This window comes from Colletotrichum paranaense (genome assembly GCF_030867605.1).
Source record: "Colletotrichum paranaense strain IMI 384185 chromosome Unknown Scaffold_17.1, whole genome shotgun sequence".
Taxonomy (NCBI): domain Eukaryota; kingdom Fungi; phylum Ascomycota; class Sordariomycetes; order Glomerellales; family Glomerellaceae; genus Colletotrichum; species Colletotrichum paranaense.
Genome location: NW_026848975.1, coordinates 92,650 through 113,006, shown reverse-complemented (window position 1 = coordinate 113,006; position 20,357 = coordinate 92,650). Strand labels below are relative to the sequence as shown.

Below are 20,357 nucleotides of genomic sequence, written 5' to 3'. Positions count from 1 at the left end.
TGCGCTGCAACCTTCTGGATCTTACAATGTACATATTAGCGTCGGTGTCTCTCCGACTATGACAGTGCCGCTACTACGTCTCTAGTAAAGGAGTTTTTGAACGGAGAGAATGAATATAAGGTGATTGCTTCGGAAATTTTAGACTCGATCCGGTGCCATTCGTCACGAGGTACGCTGCACCTTTTCTTCTGGCCAAGACCAACTTTTCAACCCGTGCTCAGGTGATCAATACTGGGGCCAAAGTGTTTTTTCGTCCGGCAATTGTCATATGGTTTATCCATCGTAAGTTGATGACACGGTAAATTCGGTAATTGGTTCAGGTTGGGTCAGATATTGCGACCATGAGGTCTGGAACTAGGAAATGACGCAAAGATGGGTATTATTGACACGACGTACGGATCCAATTGAAGCTTAGTTAACCTGAAGAAGCTCCTAAAGCACAGATATAGACCGACTTGACACCATTGTAAGCTGGAACTTAGCGTTTAATGACGTAGCGTTGCCCATATTATCGCCAATGGTGAAAGATCTTTCACCTTCGTCCTACCTTTTTTTTGCTGCCAAATTTCGCATGAAGATAGGTGGAGAGAAGGAGAACGTTCCTACTTTGTTCCCGTGGTCCAGTGCTCGATCGGACTTTAGGTTCTTTGCAGCATGCTGCATTGTTTGATTAAACATTGATATATGTGTATACTTTTCGCATATAAATTATTCACAATGAAGATCGAATGATGCTTTGACCGCAAGTTCGGACTATAGATCTCATCAACGGTCGGCCATAGCTGATTCTAAGAAGTTTGGCAAAGTGACTACGGGGGCAACGTGATGTTCTTAGCTCGCGAGTTTGAGACGACGATAGCTTGTGGCCAATCCAGGTCTCCGCACAGTGGCGATAATAACTTTTCGTCCATTAAGGAACCGGTTCCTTGTCTCTGTCCTCCACGAACAATGTTAGTTATGCTCAGCAGCAACTAACAATGAGTTCGAGTTGATAGAGGATTGAATCGAGTCATTCATACCTTGCCAATTATGTTTTGAAACAATTTTGGACTAGTGTTGGCATACCTTCGGGTTCCACCGGGACGATCATTCGCGAAAAGTTCGTGTGACTCAATGATCCTTGATCGCTCCGATGCTTAACAAATTCAGGTATTGTGACCTACCGACATAAAACCTCACAGCTACAACTTGAATCTCAACGACCTTCATCTTTCTGCGGCAACTCTATTTGATAATGACGGAACTCTTAAAATCAGCCTATAACCAGGAACAGGTAGCTCTCTTCGAAGAGCTCATCTGTCTCCCTACAAAGTACAGGCAATGCAACAGGCCGGTTCGTAATCTAGCTTATCTCACCGCCCTCCACGTACATACCATCTCAACCATTCCTTATGAGAATCTGTCTTTGCACTACTCCGAATCGCGGCTGGTTGAGCTAGACCCTCAGCTGCTGTTTGAGAAGTTAGTCACAGGCGGTCGGGGCCGAGGTGGTTACTGCATGGAAGTCAGTATTCTGATGAACCATGTTCTGAGGACACTTGGGTTCCAGGCATACATGACTGGGGTTCGAATCCGATTGCGGAAGGATGGTGTGCCTAGCGGTGACTACATTGGCTAGTAAGTAACTGTACTGCGTCTGCTAGATCTTCCAATTCCTAGGTTATCAGCTCATATTCGTCAGTACACACATGGTCAGCCTTGTAGGCCTCCCAGACAAAACCCAGTACATGATTGATGTAGCATTTGGAGGTGACGGCGCCACCAAGCCAATCCCCTTGAAGCATGATCAAGTATTACGAAATCTTGGTACCCAAGAGGTCCGCTTAGTGCGTGGCCACATTCCGAATCAAGTTTTTCGAACAGAAGCTTCAAAGCTCTGGATTTACCAGTACCGAAACGGACCAGCAAAGGAGTGGAACTCCTTTTACGCCTTCTCCGAGCAGGAATTCTTGGAACCGGACTTCAAAGTCATGAACTGGTACACAAGCACGTCACCTCACTCTTTCCAGAGATTTTGCCCATTAGTTGTTAAGTTTCTCAGAAAGAGGGAAACTCTCAACGATGGGGCTAAAGATGATGGAGAGATTGTCGGCAAGAGGATGTTGGTAGGCTCTATTCTGAAGGAGAACATGGGAGGGAAGACTCGTGTGGTTAAAGACTGTCAAGACGAGAGCGACAGGGTCAAGGCGTTGGAGGAGTGGTTTGGGATCCGTTTAACCACTGGAGAAATGACAGGTATTAAAGGACATTGGACAGAGATTGGAAGGAAAACTGCGAATTCGAGCGCTCCATGATTCCACGTTTGGCTCTCGCCCGTGTACCGTACAGACCTTCCTTGGTGCGGTCAATCTGGAAATGTCAGGGCCACGGCGATTCTTCTCGGCATCCCTGGACTCTACGGTGACGCGATTCACCTGGGGAAATATTCTTGTTTCTGTTGACCAACATTTTTGCTTAATGCAACTTGTGCTTGTTGAGTGATTTTATGTCATGGTGAGGTCAATATTGTGTGACATGATTGATGAGCCAGGTACCTTTGCCGCATGTGCTACTTGCACACCTATGTCCACTTCCCCAATCATTTCATACAAGACATAGGTAATGTATCTTATGGAAGCATCAGAATGTCCTCAGTATCGCAGACGAAGTGCTCAACTCACCAACAAGATCTACTATCATCGGCGTACGCCATTTATAACATTTCAAATCGGACCGTGCCGTATACTACCGTGCGGAACGCGATAATACCCCACCTCCGCAATAGTCCAGCCGGTCCCGGGAAACCCCCGACGATTAAAGTCGCCGGACTGCATTGTTACTTTCCATCAGAACTTTGGCGGAGCACCTTTGCCATTCAGCCGCCTCCGGATGGCTTACCGACGCGTCACCTATCCCCGGATAGTCAACCGCCGGGTTGCCTGATGCCGAGTGGTCTGTCCGCCTTGTCGTCGATTTGATGGGCTGAGTGGGCCAAGCCTACAGGTTATGGTGCGCAAATGAAACATGTTTCCCCGGCTCGACCCTCCCGATGATCACCTGTCCTCATTCGTGGCTAAACCAAATTCTAGTATGGCTTAGCAATACCTACCTCACCGTTTGGCGCATTCTTGAGCTATTTGATGCTTGTCGATAACTGAGCCTGACATTCAAATAGCACTAAGACTGGATGGCAGAATGTTTCCGAGACCAAATGACAATCCTTTCAAGATGGCACCAGCCCTTGGGCGGGCAGTGGTTCGATCCAGTGCAAAGGCTGCACACCCATCTAGAGAGAAGCGATCATAACCTTGGATAAGGTTGCGAGCTAGTGAATGTTAACAATCGAGGCACATGCCCTTTTCAAAAAGCGTATCTGGGTAACCCTATGATTTGAGGAACCTCTATTCTTTCTCCATTGGCAGATCTCTGCATCCCTTGAGCTCTGGCGAGTGGCAGCTCAAGTGCCCCAAAAACAAAAAAGAGAGGCTAGATACTCATCAGCTTACAGATGGATCCATATCGACGACGGGTGAACGGCCAATCAATGATAAGACAGTGACAATGTTACCGCAAGCCCGATTTGAAACATCAACTGACTGCACCAGTCGTACTGGGAAGGGGTAAGGTCGTGACTCGCCTGTGCAACCTCCGTCTTCCGGAATGCCTCTCGCAGATCGAAAAAGCGGAGATGAACCTTGATCTAGACGTAGCATCACGTCGAACATTGTTTCAAGCTCCCGATCGAGATGTGATGGTGGGTATTGATGTGGGCATTTGAACCTACCGTGATTGTGAGGAGCTTTGCGCCGGGCAGTACCGCCTCAAATCGCCAACCACTTGCAAGCTCTGCAGTAGCCTCAACTTGTTAGCAAGATGCTGTCAATACTTCCTCAAGTACTCTGACTTGAACATACTGCCTACGACGATTGAGGGCCAAAGTCCCGTCGTCGTTGTCAGTCAAAGCCAATTTTTGGACTACCTTATGCTACCTGCATTCTAAATATAAGTAATCCCTCCATATGGGCCGAATGCTGCAGCAATTGCTTGACGCCGGGTGGATGAGTCGGATAGAGGATTACAACTACTTCTCTAAGCTTGAACACCATCTCCTACTGCGGGGGTGCTCGATCAAAAACTTGAATGGCATTGGGAGGAGATATTCCATGCAGCCTCGGAACGTCGACGCTATGTGCCCTTTGTCTGTGAGTAATGCTATTATTAGCAATGAGTCGCGGTCATCAGACGTAGACTTTAACTCTGTTTCATTCCTGTCAACTGGACGTAAGTGGTTCGTGTGTAAAAAGCTTGAAACCAAACCAACTGGATAGTTCAACTTACCGAAGTTCAGATGAGTTCCCCTGCGCCGAGTGTCGCACCGACAGCACGATTTGAACTAAAGTCCACCAGTTGTGTTCCTAGGACACAGTCTCCCATCCAAAAGATAGGGTCGAATGTGAATATTAATGGCAGACGCTCCTGTGTTCTCTAATTGCTTGCTGCCTCGATATGTACCATTATCCTGAGCGATCAAGATTGTCTTTGCTCCCTGTTAACCGTCCAAAACATCGTGTCTCCCCTTCTAGACACTGTCACTTTTGTGTAACAACGTAATAACGTGAAGTGGGAGGCATTCTAGCAGCGGTAAGAGACCTTAGACAGCTTGACCATGAGGGTTTTGCATCGCTAACACATATTTAGGTACGAAAACACGGACAAGATGGCACGATTTTCGTTGACTCGCAGAAAGCCTCCACTACCAAGGCTGAATCTTGATTCAAGGCACCAATATCAGGGACGACAAGCACCACCACCGCCGCCTCCTCAAGGACCCCCGCCTCCTTCACCAACGCCGCCGCCACCCCCAGAGGGACCTCCCCCAGTCTCACCACCCCCTCCTCCTCCGCCAGAAGGGCCTCTTCCGCCAGAAGGGCCTCCTCCGCCATCGCCACCGCCGCCTCCTCCCCCAGAGGGGCCACCGCCACCACCGCCTCCATCACCACCTCCTCCACCACCTCCCCCATCCCCTCGACCACCGCCGCCTCCACCCCCACCCCCAGGAGGGCCTCCTCCACCCCCCGGACCGCCGCCGCCACCGCCGCCGCCGGCATCAAGAGGTCCAACGAACACCGTCTTTATTACCTTAGCACCCCCGACAGTGACCGTAGTTGCCACACAAGTCCCGGCAGCTGACCAGAACACGGCATTACGCAGCGGTGATGGACTGAAACAATACCAGCCACCGGCGATCAACATAAATATGACCCAGGGCGTTCCCACTTTTACCGAGGTCGGTATCGCGATTCTCGGCTTTGTATCAGGAATAGGTAGGTGGAACAACCATGAGGAGAAACAATTCGTCCCCAGATTCCTACATCTACTAACATGGCACTAATCTCAGTCACCATATTGGTGTTCTTACTGGCTGGATACTTCGTTTGGCGTCGGCGGCGACGTCGCCGTAGACAGCGCGAGACAGAGCCCGAACCCGAAGTATTGGACTTACGAGCCTATCAAGGGCCGACACATAATGACGGAAAGTTGGGTTGACATTTGGAGTCTTTGTCACTGATACTGGAATTTCCACTCAATCCCCTCTCCAGGTTATGGCCTTTTTGATCCTCTTTTTTTTCCCTCAGTATGCTTACAATACTGCCACCTTCGTTGGAAGTTGTGTGGCGGGTCTTGGGAATCCAATCAGATTGACACGGTGTGACGATTCATAAACAATCTTGTAATGATACACTTATTTCTCAACAGTCATGTCATGTTGAGACACAATATGCTCGTGTTCCTGCGGTGATCAACGCACGGTCTCCGGTCCATGTGCAGAGAGCCCCTGATGATGGGATAAGGCTAAGCACCGATTTGAGTCCTAAAGCTCTAGCTGTGTGCATCCCAAAACAAAGCCACTACTGCAGACGGCATTTCGGATGGACAGTAGTTTACATATTCCTGCAGGCTATCCATCCACAGAAGTATATCGAGTGGAAATTATTCTGAGTCTCTTGGCACTCACTAATAGTGCCTTGGACAATACTCCCGAGGCGCCGATGATTACCGAAACGTTTGTCCAAGAAGTCATCACAATCCTGAACATGGGATTCACGTGAAACGTTTCGGAGAAATTCTCTCAATTTTCATACCTGAGCCAAAAATTAATCACTAGTGCCGGGATGAAAATAACTTCGCAATTCGGTATCAAGAGGTCGGTATCATTATTCAACCCAGACATAGCAAAGCTGCGTGTCGAAAATTTTCGGTCACGTCGACCCATATCGTGGTCTTTCTTTCTCGAATATCAACTCCATACAAGGTTTCGTGTTATTAAAAAAAGATAACATACTACATTACGACTAGATTCTGTCTCTTAGATTCTCCGACATCATGGGCAGGCCAGCATATCGCAATGAGTACTGTTACGGCGTCGAAATATCGCATTTGTGCTCAATACATCCAAAAAGTCCCAACGTAACTGTCTGGGGAGTAAAAATGCGGTTTAATTGCGAGCTAGCAACATCCGAGGGTGGCAATTTCAATTCAAGTTTCTAGGGGTCACATCAGTATTCATTTCTATGAAGTAAGGTTTGCTTAATGCCATGTCAGATGGAAGGGAATCGCAAGAAGAGCTTTTGGGATCGTTTATACCTTGAGTACCTATGGAAAGGCCGTTTTGTGCGTGCTCCTGTTGGCCTGCACAAGTGAACATCATACACAAGAGTGGGCTGGTAGACTCGGCAAATCCGTAGACTACAAAAATGCAACCTTTTCTTACTGCAAACGGCAGGGATTTGTATCTTTCGACGGCGTCACCGACAAGTTGGGTGTAAGGCCTTGCGGCACGAGCTCTCAATTTGCTCGCGCGAGTCAGGCGTCCCCAGCAGCCGCCAATCATCAGTACGGCCGACAATTGCACAGGATATTACCGCACTGACAAATTTATGGCAATTGATTAATTCAAGGGATCCTCATGGAGTAGCAGGCCCGCCAAGCCACAATGCTGTGGGATGCCGACGATGAAAGATGCTTAATTTGGACACAACGGCTTTGAGCAGAATCCGGCCAGGAGAAGATAAAAACATAAGCGTTTCCAAAATTTAGGAAAATGACTGTGCTAGTCAATCGCTACTCACTCTATTCTCATTCACGCTCTTTACCTGACACCTTAGTCAGAACGTTGTCCGCTGAGCATCAGATCAACTCATCCGAATCGCCTATCCTACAGCCAATTGTATGCAAACATCTGGAACCAGCTTAAAGTTCGGAACTATCTGCAGATAATGCCTGTTATCCAACGCTTGGCTCGTGCAGCCTACAACAGCCCTATCCACCACTTGCTAGCTCGCAATGGCGATTCAGATGACGACGACAATGATGGCGGCATCCGCATCATTCCCGGCGGGATAGTGGCAATAATCGTCGTCTGCGTTCTTGCCCTTGTCTCTGTAGTTGCATGCTGCTGTTGCTGCCGCAGGCGAAAGCGCAGGGGTACCGAAGGCGGCAGCAAGGAAGGCAGCTCCAGCGACGGAAACAAGACGCAGCTCGATCCGACGAAGTACATCAAGAAAGTTGTCAAAAAGTGCATGAAGAAGATCAAGAAGATGGTCTCGAAGAAAAACAAGAAGGCGAAGGGTGGAGCGGCACCTCGACAAGAAGGAACTCCATACGGCCAAGGGACTCATCCTGGCTATGGGCAAAATGAGCGCTCAATGGGATACAGTGGGGGATACGACAGACTAGATGGTGAGAATGAGGAACGGGTTGCGTTGTCCTCAGCACCCTATGGAGCACGGGGCGATCATTAGAGAAGTGATCTCAAAACAATTACCAAGAACATATTTTCTTTCATAGTGAAACCTCGCCGATCAGCGGCTGCACAGCATAATACAGCCTGAAGTTTGAATGCAGATGGTAGCCATTGTCGCGGCATTGATGATCTTGTTCTCAAATGCAATAATGACCATTGAAAGGCACCTGGCGAATAGGCATTGCCATCAAGCTTGGACTTCACTCACGCTGGGCGTCAAAAAATGAGCTATTTGCCTCGCACTACTGGGCAGTCCCTCCTAAGATCTTCAGAAAAGCAGCAACAGATAGTTATTAGAGTTACCAAGGCGCAGTGATGGTATTGGTTGTGCTACATAAGACCATTGTCAGGGAGAGTGTGCTACCGAGTGAGTTGGGGGGAAGGATAGAGGGAGAGCACATGCTGTTCCCCTGTGAAGACCGTCTCACAGCACTTGAACCAAGACGGGCTAGTATTCCAGCCTGAATCAAGTAACTACTTGCGTGAACTCAAGATGAATCGAGTATATGTAGGTAAGGTATCCGTATACGAGTAATTAAGGTATCAAATGACTCATTCTGTGCTCCGTAGGAAGTAGTATAGTTGCGCTGAATGACATTGGCCTTCATAAGCATACAGCATGAAACACGCTGAGAGCGGTGTTTGCCTATGCAAATAGGATATGAGTAATCAGCCACTCGTTTCTTTAGGAACCAAGGTAAGATAGGTCTGTGACTGTTAGAGCAGTGAGTTGGTTCATTTCAACAAACTCTTTAAACACTGCGGAAACATCAGGGCTAGCCTCAGCGAAGTAAATTGTCTATTGTACCCACATCGTCTCCTCTCGAGTACTCTCTCGGCTTAAGACGGCAACCCTGTACGGGACATCACCCAGATTCCTTGATTATGGGCCAGTGAACGTCTAGCAACACAGGACCAGAGGCTTCATTCCTGCATACTAAAGTCGTCCCTAGCAGGTGGTCTAGCTCAAATAACATGTGGAAAGGCCAATGTATTCGATGGAATCTCGAATCTCTTCTCGCGATATGGATCCATCGACTTGCTTCTCTCCTCGGCAGCTTTTCATCGTTCCTCTGTCATTTCGAGCGCAGTGCCCTGGTCATCGAGTCTTTCGCTGTGTACGAAAGGGCATGAGAACAAAAACGTCCCAGGCACCAGTGCTCGAAGCTAGCTCCAGCCTCTCTCCAGCGCTCCCAGGCATTCGGTCGTTGCAAAGCAGGCAAGGTGAGCCAAGAGTGAGCGATCAGATAATGAACATAAATTCTGTAGGAAAGAATGCTACATAGATGGATGTTCGATAAATCCTATTGATGTGAATAAAGCCTAGATTGTAACAAGCCCAAATCTTTGGAATTAAAAACTGATTAGTGATGGAACCCAACCTAAAAACAGCGCTGGTTCAATAACCGTCGACTCTTCGGGATAGTAGTCTCGGCCCTTGGTCGAGGAGTAGAGTCGGCCCGTCGAGACACTGCTCGGAAGATGTTAATTGAAGAATGAGGGAGAAAAGACATCATATCCGTCATATCAAAGACGGTGTCTTGCTAATGGTGACGAGTGCAGTCCACCAAGCAGCTTTAGCCTCATGTGGGTTGAATCCGAGCGCTTTCTTCGTCTATCCCAGGCTCAGGAGCCGCTTTATCTAAACTAACTCGATCGAATTTGAAATCTAAGCCAAAGCAGATTTAGAAACATTCAATAAAATGTTCCTTTTACTTAGTATTGACTTAGAAAGGAATTCAATGTTCTTCTATTTTAAGAATAAACTCTTACAGTATAAGTATGTATAAAAAAAGCTCTAAGATAGAATATTTATCCAAGGGCAAAGAAAAAAAATCAAGTCTAAGTATATCAATACCAAAATCCGGTTGGTTAAAGGTGGGAAATATTATCCGTCCTTAAGAGCTATGCGTCCGGAAGTGGCGCTCTAGGCATACATACGTCATTCGTAAAGGCGCTGACACTGTGGGGTAAGAGAGGATTTAGTGGAATCTAATCTCCGCTAATGCCTACACCAATGTGGTCTATCTTTGAGTATAAGACTGGGCTGAAGCTCTATCGCCGCTTTCCGTTTAACTCATGTCATCTACAATCACCTACTTGGACAACGCCAGTATATCTCATAGCCTCGTTATTTATCCCCGCATATACCAGTGATATCCCTTAACCTTTCACGCAATGCCCATCCCCGGAATCCCTCAACCGGCTGTGCCTTATGGTAGCCTCGTCGTCATTTCCGGCGTGAGTGGCTTCATCGGCTCTCACGTCGCCGACCAAACTATATCAGCTGGGTACAGGGTGCGTGGTACGACGCGAGACGTCTCTAAGAGTCAGTGGTTGGAAGATTATTTCCAAACCAAGTACGGCAGCGATATGTTCCACCTAGCCTCTGTTCCAGACATGGAAGCTCCAGACGCATTCAACGAAGCAGTCCAAGGTATGAAAGTTTTCCCACACTCACAATGAGCAGGAGCTGATTCCGCAGGGGCTGTTGGCTTCATCCATGTGGCCAACGACATGCAGGGGTCTCGAGATCCGGCCGTCGCCATCCCTAGAGCAGTGAATGGTGCATTGAATGCCGCCAAGGCATCATCGGAAGCCGGTTTGAATAGATTCGTCTTCACGTCATCCTCCTTCGCGGTTACCCAACCTAAGCCCGGAAAGGTCTTTACACTTACTGCCGAGAGTTTCAACGAGGAAGCAGTTGAACGCATTAAGCAACCTGGAGCCGACGGGGAAACTGTCTACTCCGCCAGCAAAGTGGAGGCGGAGCGCGCTCTCTCGCGTTGGGCGAAGGAGAATAAATCATCCTTAATCATAAACACAGGTAATTTATTGGAAATAGTTGGACTAACGTATGGTAATTAACATCGAGTCAGTTCAACCTAATGCGAACATCGGCCCGCTTATCAATGCTGAAAAACAAGGTTACCCGACCTCGGCTAGATGGGTCAAGAAGTTGTGGGATCAAGATTATGACTCCTTGAGGGACACACCTCCTCAGCACTTTGTCAACGTACAAGACGATGCCCGCTTGCATGTCATTGGATTGGTTCATCCACAGGTACGAGGAGAGCGTCTTTTTGCCATTGCTGGGCCCGTAAACCTACAGGACATAATAGAGATTTTGCGGGAGTCATATCCTTTCAAGCATTGGGAAGATTTTCCGACCAATGAGAGAGATCTGAGCTCCTTCATACCCAGCAGAAGGGCGGAGGAGCTGCTCATTGAGGCCTACGGTGCAGGTTTCATTGGGCTTGTAGAGAGTGTAAAGGGTAATGCAGCCAATCTGGTTTAGGGTTATCTCATCGGTCTAGCTCGGAAATAACTTCCAGATGGCGAGTAAAATAAAGCTGGATACCCGTCGACTGTTTTGACAACACTTGGGAGTAGACAGGAGATATCGGTCATTTTGATTCGGATGCCAACTGTACTACTATTTATCGTCACGAATAACTTGGCAATCAGAGTGCTGGGCGGATGAATTGATTTAACACTTAATCATGTTGGAGACTACTCCTTCTCTCTCTTTCCACCTCGCCCTCTTACTTTTCATCTGCCTCGACCACTGCCTTCCTTCTTCCTTCTCCCTTTCCCACTTCAACTGCTAAACTTACCCGCCGTCTGCTATCGAATCCTTGGCATAATTATTGGGCAGATGATGCCGATCCAATACGGTACTACGAGGATTCGCTCATTTAAGGGTCTTTGTTGTGCCTGATTCAAAGCCTTTCTTCCCACACCGGCCCAAAGGGGGTTAAGCCTTATACCTCCGTCAGCACCGGCTTTTGCATATAACTCAATGTATTTCTGGCATCAAGCATGGGGTCAACTTATCGTTCGGCAACATGCAGGTGGTGGTGTCACTGGGAGTGCTTTGAGCGTTGTTCGACGCAAACAACCAGCGTGGTTGAGATTTCGTGGGGTTCACTTCGTGGGGTTCAATATTTTGTAGCAGCAACTCCCCTTTTACTTTGGTACGCACAAGCATCGCGTATGCGAGTAATCACGCGTACCTTACACAGGTACTTCTATGGCGAAGCCCAGTCGAGATGTGGTGGTTGGGACCTCGGAGTCCTTGGACTGATTTCATCAGCCGCGACAGCATGTGCAGATTCTGAGGCTACCTTCGCTATCGGCGCCAATCACCACTTCTATTTGTTCCATCGTTAGCTCTGTATACGCTGCAACTTTATGTAACTAAGGTAGTTAATACTACCTTAGTTATGGATATAGCGTAATGAAGTCTGATGGGTAGTTTCAGCACAATTATCCAGAGAAGACACTGTGTGGAATGGACTAACTTCTGTGAATGACTCTAGACTGATCGAGTATTCTACATTAGAGCACTACATCATTGAACCTAACTCAGTGATTTACGACTAGTGCTCTGAGGATCCGAACCCACCATTGCAAAGTATAGACGAGCTCGAATGATCGAGTACCTGCTGACATTTGACCTTCGTCTTCTTAACGCTGGACTTGCTGATCGCCGGCGACTTCCTGACCCATTTACCGCTCTCGATCTCATCAACAAACCAGCTCGCTAACGTAGCCCTCTTCATACCAGCCTTCCATCCAGGCTTCGCAATATACCCAGCATACGTCGGCTGATCCTCACGATCCGCTCTCCAACTATCCTCGTCCGACTCGCCACTAATAAAGCCGATACGAAACAGGGTCCGGTCCAGCCCGTCCGCCTCCTCTTTAAATACGCGTCCGAGGTCGATAATTGCGTTGTACGCCGTCGACGCGATGATGCGGGTGAGGATAGCCAGCAGGAAGCGGGTGAACGAGGACGAGTCTTCGGTGATGGATAGTGTGCCCATGGCGAGGATGCGCTTCACATCGTTTTGCGCATGAGGGGGAAAAGAGCTGAGTAGATGCTCGAGTACGTCGTCTTCTCTACGACGCTCGATTGCGTTGGAGCAGGAGTGAGATGATGGCTTTGCTCCCCGCGACGGCGCTTTCGAGCTTGTCCGACTCGTACATCAGCCCCTGGATGACCTATCGATAGACTGAGTTTATAACTCCATGCTGAAAAAGAAGTTGTCTAGGCTCCTTACTTACTTGAAGCAGTGGGCTGCTCGCCAGGTCTGCGGGGATCTTGGACGCGTTCCTGACGTAGGCAATGATCCCATGTTGTCGATGCAGCAGCTCTCGCAGCAAAAGTAAACCTGCAGGACCTGTCGCACCAAGTACAGGAATCTTGATGCCAGTCATGTTGGGTATGCGAATTACGAACGGAATTTCGATTTAAGGGAAACACTAACAAGGGCAGCTGGATGCCAGTAACTCCACGATCCAGCCTTGACTTCAGCTTTTTCCATCACGTACGAAGCCTGTTCCAGTGTATCTCATCGTTTCAGCAGTTTGTCAACATTTATCAGCCGTATTAGTTATCGAGTGCCAACGCTGAAGGTAATCCGGTGGCTTACTTAAGTTACTTCTGTATTGCGGAATCAAATGACAATTTCAGTCCGCCGCCCCCACTGTCAGTAATGCAATGCTATGCTACTCACCGGTCACGTATCCTATCTTATTGTATCGACAACTATCCATGATTTCTCGGCTATTCAACAGCATTACCTTAGTCTCCGCTTATGTGCACAGATGATCAAGCAGTCCTGCCGCAAGTGGATACTTGAACATGGCAAGAGCAAAGAGTAAAGTTGAAATATCGCAGTCTAGCATTTTCCAGAGACTCCGCAGCGTTGAGTAAGGTAGCCTCATAGAAGCCTCACCTGCGGGATTAATTTCTAATTCCGCAATCAATTTGAATCCTTGTATTGTGGATGAAATCATCTAGTTAACCTGAGCATCACGCAACCAGCCTTCCTCCGTTAAGTAATGAATCTTGACAGCTGGTTTAACCTATTCCACTGTGGCAGGTAAGACCCGTTCGCGATAGCTAGGATTATTCCCACGACTTTTCTCACGGGAGAAAGATAGCTATCGAGAAGCGAGTCTCGTAATAATGGACCATTCTAGTTAAGATCGACCGGCCCGGTATAGATCTTTTAGCGGGCGTTACAAGAGAAATTAGATAAGTACCAGATGCGTGCATCATGATGTAGAGCAGAATGTCACCATATTATTGATCTTCGACCTGATCCCTCTTGTGGGCCCTCCGTTCGCCTCTGCAATCCACACCATGTACATTCCTGCAGGACCATTGGTCTGTGTCCTCAACCCCATATGGTATGTTGACCCAAACTCCAACTGGTCTCCTGTCGGTACCTTAGGGTAGAAAGATAGCATAGTGAGAGGAAATGAAAAGGAATGGGGTTGAATATTACATAAACTGTGGTACTGCAAAAAGCACCCTTACAATCTCGCCAGAGGACGAATATCCCAGGCGACCGCGAATGCTGCGGGATCCTTTGGTTTGAGGTTGTTGTTTATGGAAACGACAACCTTGAACGTCTTTCCAGGGACGTTCTCCCAAATAATCTTCTCAACATTGTCTGTAGCACTGTAAGTATGCAAATAGTGGGATAGCATTAGATTTCGCTTACTAGTGTGGTCGAGCCCGGAGCTCTTGCCCATATTGCCGTGTCGCTCAGACCCAGCTGAGAAAACATACAGGTTGATATCATTCTGCAGTTCCCCAAAGATGGACGCTGGATCGGGATATGCGAGAGACACGACCAGACGGTTTCTACCAGAAGGAACAGGTATCTCAGGACTGACCCATCTCCTGGCTGCCGTTGGGATCTGTCGCAAAGGGGGCACGTCGAATTGGGTGGCTTCAAAGGCGTTACCGCCCTCCATGAACGATGACTGTCTGATCATAGCGATAGAACTGTCAATGTCAACACGTCCAAAACCCTGTTCATAGTCGTAGCCGACGCCGAGACCCAGACTCTCGGAATAATTGACGGCGCCGTTGATAAGTAAAGCTTTCACTAGGGCTGCGCTTGGGTTCTGCTTGCCTCCCTCTTGTAATGCCTCACGTAGCAAAGCGACACAGCCTGCAACTAGTGGTGTCGACATACTTGTACCAGAGGCATAAATCCAATCGTTGTCCTCCGAAATTCTCCATGTGTTCTTCTTGCGAGATTGTGCACTCAAGGCTCTCGAGGCTGCTGAAAGGACAGCAACACCTGGTGCAACAATATCTGGCTTGATACGACCTACTACGGGTGTCGTTTTGTCGGCTTCGTCCACATGCGGCGATCTACGTAGGGTTGGCCCACGGCTACTGAAAACTGCAGTTTCGTTGACCTGTGTTCCGAGATTTCCAACGTCTTGAACCTTGATAAAATTCTGCCCATCATTTTGTCGCGTTGAGCCTGTCGATCCGACAGTGATGCAATTCTTGGCAGCAGCAGCGGCTCCTATCTGGCTTTTGTATTCGTTTTCTTCGCCGTTATTACCGGCTGCCATTAACACAATGAAGTCTTGGTGATCATAGACGAAACCGTCGATGGCATTCGCTTGGGTTTCATAGCCCAACTGACCTGTTTCGTTATCCCACTTCTTACCCCACGAATTATTATGGATCCGGAATCCTAGGTCATATGGCTTTTTGAAAAGCTGCGCGGCCAGATCCAATGGCGTCTCCATCTTCCAGTACCTCCCTGCGGGCTTATATAACATCAAGGACTGGACCATAAGAGTGGCGGCAGGCGCCGTTCCTCTGACTTTGATTGTAAATGTGCCGTTCTCGGGCTCCTTGATTGTGTAAATACCGCTTCCGCAGATGGATGCACACACATGAGTGCCATGACCTTCTTCGTCCATGAACTTCTCAAATGTGAAGTTCCGGTCTTTGGGGTCGTTGGTCCAGACGGAGTCTAGGTGCTGAACACGTCCACAAAGTGCTGGGTGAACTTCAACGCCAGGCTCGCTATTTGACCTTCCCAGGTCGAAGCCAGTGTCTGCAACGCAAATACGTTGGTTAGCCCCTTCGTAGGAGCTTGACAAGGTCAAGAGATCGACATTGAGGATTGCGCGCGCCTCGTTGTTGAGCACCCCCACTGGCCGCACCTCTTCAATTCTGCTAATACTATCAAGTTTCGCAATCTCTGAGAGGTCATCTTGGTGCACGGTGACTCTGATAATTGAAGGTGAGATTTGAAGATCTTGTAAATCTACTCTGGCTTTCTGTGCGATTGATGTTGCCAGGTTGTTGGCGTTGACGTTGGGGCTCTTATGAAGGATACAGTCTACCTCATAGCGAGTCTTTTTGTTGTCCCTCTCTATAAGTTCCTTGAGAGTCACGGTGGTTTTGAGGTCGGGCAAATATCTGATACAGTTAGCGATTATTACTCTGCAATGTTAATGACTACTCACGGAATCACACTCTTGACAGCGGCCATAGCCCGAATGGCACTGAGGTCTTTGGGCTCATATCGACATAGGTAGGTGTTGCGCGAGACATATTCCAGGATTTTGACTTGACTGTCCTCCAGTTTCTGCTTTTGACCAGGGGTCAAGTCACTGTGACCCTGGATAAGGATAAAATTGGTGCTCTCTGCATCCTTTGGCACGCTATCAGGCAAATTTGCGAGATTGGCCGTGTTGCCGTTGATTTGAATAGTAGCCATCTTCGTATGAAATGGAAAATCGTTCCTGAAGAAAGTGGAAAGAGGATGTCGAAGCGGAGTGAAGTAACCCTGTGATGGAAGACGGCAGTTGTAAGTGAAGGGAATGGAGAGGAAGAGACCCTGCCGAAGCTGAGCAACCAGCATTAGGTGGCTTTGCGGGTCGCACTCTCCCTTGTAGGCGCTAATACGGTGGGAATTGACCAACGGCAAAATATGTGGTTGCCAATTCCAGCTCAGAGGGCTAAGTACGCATTGTGATCGAAACAACAGCTGAATACCAGGGTTAGGTCTAGAACGTAGGTGGCAGCCTGGGATTTGCAGGACTAGAGGCAATAGCCTGAGACAATGGACATGGCCTAGCCGATTCTGGCCCATGTATTTACTTGTGCAGAAGCGCCTCGGATGGGTAACCCTAAGCCAAAGAAGAGGGGGAGAATCTTAACCAAAGCAAATCGATGGTTATTGCGACGAACAGTAAACGGAAGCAATCCCCATAGTGAGTGAATGCATGGTACAGGCTAGTTTTTCAAGTCAAACACAGTAGATTACGGGCATCAATCTTGAACGTTGGTTAAAGGCGTAATTCAAGCAAATAATCTCGAAATATTCATAAGGTCTAAATCCTTTTACAGTACGGATTAAGCTACTATAGAACCTTGTTGTTGACTTGGCCTTCCTGACCAGACAGCGCGAACACTTCTGTATCGAGAAACTGTCTCACTCCATCATCGCCCTCCCATTTCTTGCCCTCCAGCTTCTTTTCTACTAGAACCTTACACCTATCAACGGCGTCACGACAACCAATCAAGTTATTCCACTGTTCTAGATTATCTAAATGCTCCGGATCCGGAATACGATCGAAAAAGTGGTCGTAATGCTTGTGTGAAGCACTGTCTTGGCCATAATAAGTGTGGAAGATCTGAATGGGTCCCCAACGATCTATAGTGCCGTCTTTAAATTTGAGGGGATCTGGAGAAGAAATGTAAGCAGTGGGAACTGGATGGACCTAATCAGAATCCTTACCGTCCGATACCTTGTCTTTCTCGTTCAGTAGTTCACGCTTTGCATGGCCAATAGCATACGAATCTTGGATAACATGGAACATACTGCCGAGTGCGCGTCGCCCGATGTCAAGGCCCTTGAACTTGGAGTCCTTGGACAATAGATAGGCAAGAGACAGCCAGTTTGGCGGGAGAGAATCGTCAGGAAACAAAACGCCAAGAGGTGACTGTGACACCACAGTGCTGGGGGTAATCTTGTCATCTTCACCAGTTGCCAGCTTATACATAACTTCCATCCAGGTCATGATATTTGCTTTTGTGACTTCAGGCTCCTCATCTCTATCAGATGCCATACAGTGAAGAAACTGAAGGTCACCATAGTGTGAGCGACCGGTAACATTTTTCATCCTAGTGAAGCCGAGGTTGTTTGGGTTCCACTCTTTTTCCGCTGACTTGAACTTCAGTGCCCAGTCAAAGCCGAGTGTGTATGAATGATTTGAGTTGTGAGTGTCTGAAAAGAGTTGACAATCAGGATCGTCATTCCACACTGCTCCGCGAATGTGCTCCCAGTCGTGGTTGGTGGCGCTCTCAAGAGTTGTGCCCTGTGGGGTCCCAGATTTGCTGCTGATTAGAGCAGACAAAGTGAGAGACTCATGGAATGGTTTGCCGATGATCCCATTCCAAAGTCCTCCACTGACTGACATTTGGGGGGCGACCTCTTCCCCAGCTTGGCCACTGGTGTCTGCATTTTCGTGATCTGTTGAGGTTGCCATGGTCGGTATTCGCCGCTAGAATCTTTTGCTGAGGGAAGAAGCTGAAAAGACAAGTTTAACGTGCAAATGCGTATACTACAATTCACAGCCTATATAACTAATTGCTCTGGGCTGTAAGCACGCTAGAACCAGCTATGGCAGTCTGGACACTCCGAAAGCGGGGTGGGCGTCGTGCGAGTGCATGGGAGTCCATTCACGACCAGTGTGCAGGTCATTATCTTTCAGCTGACTTCGCCTGAGGCTGCTAATGTCTCAGCCCCCAGTCTATCCAGAGCCCTTCCCCAATCCTGCTTTGAAGTTGTGCTCCGGATCATCCGTCGTGATCGCGATAGCCAAGGAGAGTGGTAGGAAGGCCCTGGTCAAGAAATAGATGTGATTCCTGTGCCTCAAAGATCGAATAGTCAACACTACTAAGTGACTGAGGTGTTGCGAAACAGCTTGCGCGGGCAAAACTACACTAGAGTGGCGGGCTGAAAGCGGAGCGACCGTAAGCGCGAGTCTCGACCCAATAGCCCCATGTCAGGACCGTCCCGCCCGCCACATCCCGGGGCACTAACCTATCGGACAACACTAGTTGATGTATCTAGACAAACCACCGTTCAAACTAAGCCAAATGTAACAGCGCTGTAGTATGTATCATTGTGGCATTGTGCCATAATCAGGTGCAGTGGTATAATAGGTAATCAAGATAATTGGCTCAGATGGATATGTCAAGAAGCACAGCTGGCAGACTAAGACTGCACATCCCCGCTTAATCAGGTGAGAGCCTAGATTCAAAGCTGCTAGTGAAATTATTGATGCAGAAGCTGCCTCTTCGCATCCCAGCTGATCTCTTACCCTCACATACGGCTGAGTTCGTGTATTTTCAGGTCGTTCAAGCCATGCTGTTAATGACGAGCTGTACTCAAGTGAAGACCCCTGATCCACCTTGTAGTGATGTGATAGGTATAGCAGCCACCAGAGTAACGGCATATGGCTTGGAAGTTTCGCGAGAGCCAGCTTACGTTGTCTCACGGCTTCTCCGAGTCCTCCCATCATGGCCTGCTGTATGTGTCGAAGAAGTGACTAGAAAATTATCTACCCCTCAATGAACGAGCGGTTCACGTTACGTATAAAAGGCAGCAGGATTCGGCTCTCTAATAGAATTTGATTGTCATCGAGAAGCACTTCTTCAGCTACAGATACCTCCACTACAAAGACAAGCACCTTCACGTAAACCTTATCTTCCTCCTACATCTTCAAAATGGCCGACCAGACATCTGCTCCCTGGAAAGAATCTGAGTCTAAGAGCGGACAGAAGTATCAGGTTTCTGCCTCTCACTACGATATCACCGACCAGGGTGGCGACGCCCCTGCTGCCAACGGTCCCCCTTTCAATGTCCAGGTTGATTGGAGACTTAACACCGAGGGCTCACCCTCTCCCGAGATCCGAAACAAGACGGGCATTACCTACTACAAGCTCGAGGAGGCTCCCTGGTACTCGGTCAAGAAGTACCGCCTGACTATATCCACCACTGACTCCTACAACTATACCTTCTTCGACAACGAGCCGGATCAATATGGCCTGAATGTCTTCCGAACCAATGGCCTGCACTATGTCGAGTATAACTCCAAGGACCCCAGAATCACCAGCATTACCGGCAAATAAGTCAGAAGTCAATGTCGATCCAAGGGGCAAGCGGCTTCGAACGAAGTCGGGGTTAATCACGGAAGGAGAGGTCAAGAATTTTATGGTGGAGGGCTATGTAGTCTATCTGGTGGTCTTCAGATAGCTAACTGGATATCTTGAATCTCGCATATCTACACTCTCACTCTAGAAAGCACACTTTTGGTTTTATAATGCTTGGTCAAAGTCCCGAAGTTACCTTGTGAGGCGAAAATAGGTTGTCAACCCCGAGTAAAGAACCGGCGCTAAGATAGACTACCGCTTCATCAATGAAATTTACGTTAGTATGGGGTCACAAGAAGTGTACAAGTACAGTACTTCGTCTCTTTATATCGTCCTCTAAGCCGTGGTTTGTAGCCACTATCCGATCTCATCTCCCGGCGAGTACCATAGTTGAAAGAAAGCTGGTCTTTCTGATTTCAATAGAGATTCGGCCGTCCGCTATAGCCTCGTTCAAGATTCTCTCTTTTTTTCGTTTTCTTTCTTCTTTTTTCTTTGATATTTGTATCAATTTACAAAGTGCCCAGTGCAGTAAAAGCAACAGGCCTTGGTGGGTAATTGTTGGATAAGCGCGGCATTCCT

General features: G+C 48.1%; 9 protein-coding genes across 9 annotated transcripts; 5 read left to right on the top strand and 4 right to left on the bottom strand.

Annotated features, from left to right (window-relative positions):
- Positions 1–1,234: 1,234 nt before the first annotated feature.
- CPAR01_14841 (uncharacterized protein) lies at positions 1,235–2,294 on the top strand (the record flags this gene model as incomplete). The annotated part of the gene is made up of 2 exons (XM_060499091.1): positions 1,235–1,617; positions 1,682–2,294. 2 exons carry the CDS (start codon positions 1,235–1,237, stop codon positions 2,292–2,294), a joined length of 996 nt encoding a protein of 331 aa, XP_060342016.1.
- A 2,402-nt stretch (positions 2,295–4,696) lies between these two features.
- On the top strand, positions 4,697–5,371 carry CPAR01_14840 (uncharacterized protein; the record flags this gene model as incomplete). Its single annotated transcript, XM_060499090.1, has 1 exon — positions 4,697–5,371. The coding sequence occupies one exon, from the start codon at positions 4,697–4,699 to the stop codon at positions 5,369–5,371; it is 675 nt and encodes a 224-aa protein (XP_060342015.1).
- On the bottom strand, positions 4,801–5,485 carry CPAR01_14839 (uncharacterized protein; the record flags this gene model as incomplete). The annotated part of the gene is made up of 2 exons (XM_060499089.1): positions 4,801–5,286; positions 5,399–5,485. Coding segments are annotated over 2 exons (573 nt in total), but the record flags the coding sequence as incomplete, so codon positions are not given.
- A 1,771-nt stretch (positions 5,486–7,256) lies between these two features.
- CPAR01_14838 (uncharacterized protein) lies at positions 7,257–7,781 on the top strand (the record flags this gene model as incomplete). The annotated part of the gene is made up of 1 exon (XM_060499088.1): positions 7,257–7,781. One exon carries the CDS (start codon positions 7,257–7,259, stop codon positions 7,779–7,781), a length of 525 nt encoding a protein of 174 aa, XP_060342013.1.
- Positions 7,782–9,961: 2,180 nt separating this feature from the next.
- CPAR01_14837 (aldehyde reductase) lies at positions 9,962–11,081 on the top strand (the record flags this gene model as incomplete). The annotated part of the gene is made up of 3 exons (XM_060499087.1): positions 9,962–10,220; positions 10,269–10,610; positions 10,663–11,081. 3 exons carry the CDS (start codon positions 9,962–9,964, stop codon positions 11,079–11,081), a joined length of 1,020 nt encoding a protein of 339 aa, XP_060342012.1.
- A 1,084-nt stretch (positions 11,082–12,165) lies between these two features.
- On the bottom strand, positions 12,166–13,006 carry CPAR01_14836 (uncharacterized protein; the record flags this gene model as incomplete). The annotated part of the gene is made up of 2 exons (XM_060499086.1): positions 12,166–12,696; positions 12,854–13,006. The coding sequence occupies 2 exons, from the start codon at positions 13,004–13,006 to the stop codon at positions 12,166–12,168; spliced, it is 684 nt and encodes a 227-aa protein (XP_060342011.1).
- Positions 13,007–14,110: 1,104 nt separating this feature from the next.
- On the bottom strand, positions 14,111–16,335 carry CPAR01_14835 (uncharacterized protein; the record flags this gene model as incomplete). The annotated part of the gene is made up of 3 exons (XM_060499085.1): positions 14,111–14,250; positions 14,302–16,034; positions 16,082–16,335. The coding sequence occupies 3 exons, from the start codon at positions 16,333–16,335 to the stop codon at positions 14,111–14,113; spliced, it is 2,127 nt and encodes a 708-aa protein (XP_060342010.1).
- Positions 16,336–16,981: 646 nt separating this feature from the next.
- CPAR01_14834 (uncharacterized protein) lies at positions 16,982–18,109 on the bottom strand (the record flags this gene model as incomplete). Its single annotated transcript, XM_060499084.1, has 2 exons — positions 16,982–17,304; positions 17,359–18,109. The coding sequence occupies 2 exons, from the start codon at positions 18,107–18,109 to the stop codon at positions 16,982–16,984; spliced, it is 1,074 nt and encodes a 357-aa protein (XP_060342009.1).
- Positions 18,110–19,352: 1,243 nt separating this feature from the next.
- Positions 19,353–19,757, top strand: CPAR01_14833 (uncharacterized protein; the record flags this gene model as incomplete). The annotated part of the gene is made up of 1 exon (XM_060499083.1): positions 19,353–19,757. The coding sequence occupies one exon, from the start codon at positions 19,353–19,355 to the stop codon at positions 19,755–19,757; it is 405 nt and encodes a 134-aa protein (XP_060342008.1).
- Between the last annotated feature and the right edge of the window lie 600 nt (positions 19,758–20,357).